General features: G+C 65.6%; 1 protein-coding gene across 1 annotated transcript in view; it reads left to right on the top strand.

Moving 5' to 3' along the window:
• Positions 1-2,883, top strand: part of MLC1 (megalencephalic leukoencephalopathy with subcortical cysts 1) — a 19,743-nt gene that overhangs the window by 8,571 nt on the left and 8,289 nt on the right. The window contains exon 8 of the mRNA XM_005877977.2: positions 33-155. Within this exon, the coding sequence (XP_005878039.1) occupies positions 33-155 (123 nt within the window). The remainder of the gene's footprint in view (positions 1-32; positions 156-2,883) is intronic.

Here is a 2,883-nt window from a genome sequence, read left to right as displayed (position 1 = left end):
GCTGACCGGCCCCCACGCCGCCTGCCCCCCAGGTGGAGGTGCTGATCGCCATCTGCAGCCTCACGGCACCGCTGCTCTTCACGGCCGCGGGCTACCTGACCTTCAGCGTGAGGCGCGTCCTGGAGGTGTTTGCCGATTACCCGCCAGCCCTCAAGGTGCGAGTTCCTCTGCAACCGGCCGCCTGCGGGCGTGTCCCTCCGACCCCTGCCCTCCGCTCAGGCCCTGGGAGGGAAGTGCCCCCCGTGCTGTGGTGCCATCGCGCTGACGCTCCCGTTTCTGTTCCGCCGTAAGATTCGGTGCTTTTTCCCTTCGCCGTGGCTCTGAGTCCATGAAACATGTTCACGGCTCAGAAGTCAGACCCGGAGGCAGGTCACGCGCCCTGTCACGTCCGTACACCCTTTTTCTTTAAACTGAACGATTTCTCCTGGCGTTTCCTCCGACTCAGGGATCAAGCGCTGTCTCCTCTCATTACACACGTGCAGTCCCCTGACCAGGGCACCAGCTGCTCCCCTGGGAGGGGCCGGGCGGCTCTGGGTCCTGACACTGCAGACACTCCGCGGGGCGCACCTGGCACAGGCAGCCCGAGGGCAGCTGTGCTGTTAGACCCCAGGTGAGGGCCCTGGTCCCAGCCAGCGGTGGCGGGAGCAGCTGTCCCCGGTTCTGTTCTGAAGCAGGTGAGGGCTGGCAGCACCCACCCCTCCTCCCGTGACCTCTGTCCACCTGCACCTGTCCCTCCTCCCGTGACCTCTGTCCACCTGCACCTGTCCCTCCTCCCGTGACCTCTGTCCACCTGCACCTGTCCCTCCTCCCGTGACCTCTGTCCACCTGCACCTGTCCCTCCTCCCGTGACCTCTGTCCACCTGCACCTGTCCCTCCTCCCGTGACCTCTGTCCACCTGCACCTGTCCCTCCTCCCGTGACCTCTGTCCACCTGCACCTGTCCCTCCTCCCGTGACCTCTGTCCACCTGCACCTGTCCCTCCTCCCGTGACCTCTGTCCACCTGCACCTGTCCCTCCTCCCGTGACCTCTGTCCACCTGCACCTGTCCCTCCTCCCGTGACCTCTGTCCACCTGCACCTGTCCCTCCTCCCGTGACCTCTGTCCACCTGCACCTGTCCCTCCTCCCGTGACCTCTGTCCACCTGCACCTGTCCCTCCTCCCGTGACCTCTGTCCACCTGCACCTGTCCCTCCTCCCGTGACCTCTGTCCACCTGCACCTGTCCCTCCTCCCGTGACCTCTGTCCACCTGCACCTGTCCCTCCTCCCGTGACCTCTGTCCACCTGCACCTGTCCCTCCTCCCGTGACCTCTGTCCACCTGCACCTGTCCCTCCTCCCGTGACCTCTGTCCACCTGCACCTGTCCCTCCTCCCGTGACCTCTGTCCACCTGCACCTGTCCCTCCTCCCGTGACCTCTGTCCACCTGCACCTGTCCCTCCTCCCGTGACCTCTGTCCACCTGCACCTGTCCCTCCTCCCGTGACCTCTGTCCACCTGCACCTGTCCCTCCTCCCGTGACCTCTGTCCACCTGCACCTGTCCCTCCTCCCGTGACCTCTGTCCACCTGCACCTGTCCCTCCTCCCGTGACCTCTGTCCACCTGCACCTGTCCCTCCTCCCGTGACCTCTGTCCACCTGCACCTGTCCCTCCTCCCGTGACCTCTGTCCACCTGCACCTGTCCCTCCTCCCGTGACCTCTGTCCACCTGCACCTGTCCCTCCTCCCGTGACCTCTGTCCACCTGCACCTGTCCCTCCTCCCGTGACCTCTGTCCACCTGCACCTGTCCCTCCTCCCGTGACCTCTGTCCACCTGCACCTGTCCCTCCTCCCGTGACCTCTGTCCACCTGCACCTGTCCCTCCTCCCGTGACCTCTGTCCACCTGCACCTGTCCCTCCTCCCGTGACCTCTGTCCACCTGCACCTGTCCCTCCTCCCGTGACCTCTGTCCACCTGCACCTGTCCCTCCTCCCGTGACCTCTGTCCACCTGCACCTGTCCCTCCTCCCGTGACCTCTGTCCACCTGCACCTGTCCCTCCTCCCGTGACCTCTGTCCACCTGCACCTGTCCCTCCTCCCGTGACCTCTGTCCACCTGCACCTGTCCCTCCTCCCGTGACCTCTGTCCACCTGCACCTGTCCCTCCTCCCGTGACCTCTGTCCACCTGCACCTGTCCCTCCTCCCGTGACCTCTGTCCACCTGCACCTGTCCCTCCTCCCGTGACCTCTGTCCACCTGCACCTGTCCCTCCTCCCGTGACCTCTGTCCACCTGCACCTGTCCCTCCTCCCGTGACCTCTGTCCACCTGCACCTGTCCCTCCTCCCGTGACCTCTGTCCACCTGCACCTGTCCCTCCTCCCGTGACCTCTGTCCACCTGCACCTGTCCCTCCTCCCGTGACCTCTGTCGCGGGCTGCAGATGTGGGTGAGTGAGGCACACAGTCCTGGCTGACACCTGCTGTCCCTGGAGCGGCCGTGGCTCTCGGCCTGGTTGGAGGATCCGTCACGTGGCCACCCTCTCGTTTCACTTTGAGCCTCTCTCTGCGTCTGCTGGTCCCGTAACCAAGCTGCTCGCCTCCCAGGGGAGTTGGCGTCTGGGCTTCTCTGTGGCCTGTAGGTTTGGGCGGGAGTGTTTGGGGTTATCTACGTCGAGCTTAGAATCGCTCCTGGTGGCCCCTCTCCCGTCAGGACAGCAGCCTGCCTGGGGGTGGTTCTGCTGTAAAAGCCACGAGCCGTCCTGTCTGGCTGCTGTCGGCCTGGCTCCCTCCTCACTCTGTGAACAGCGGCCGGATGTCACTGTGTCTGTCCTTCTCGGGCCTTTTGAGTGGAGCCCACGCCCTCGAGGCGCCCGTGGCACGTGCTGTCGGCCGTGTCCTGCCCCCGTGAAGGCGGCA

This window comes from Myotis brandtii, unplaced genomic scaffold, assembly GCF_000412655.1.
Source record: "Myotis brandtii unplaced genomic scaffold, ASM41265v1 scaffold537, whole genome shotgun sequence".
Classification (NCBI taxonomy): domain Eukaryota; kingdom Metazoa; phylum Chordata; class Mammalia; order Chiroptera; family Vespertilionidae; genus Myotis; species Myotis brandtii.
Note: the sequence above shows the minus strand (reverse complement) of the source record. Positions and strands in the feature narration are given on the sequence as shown.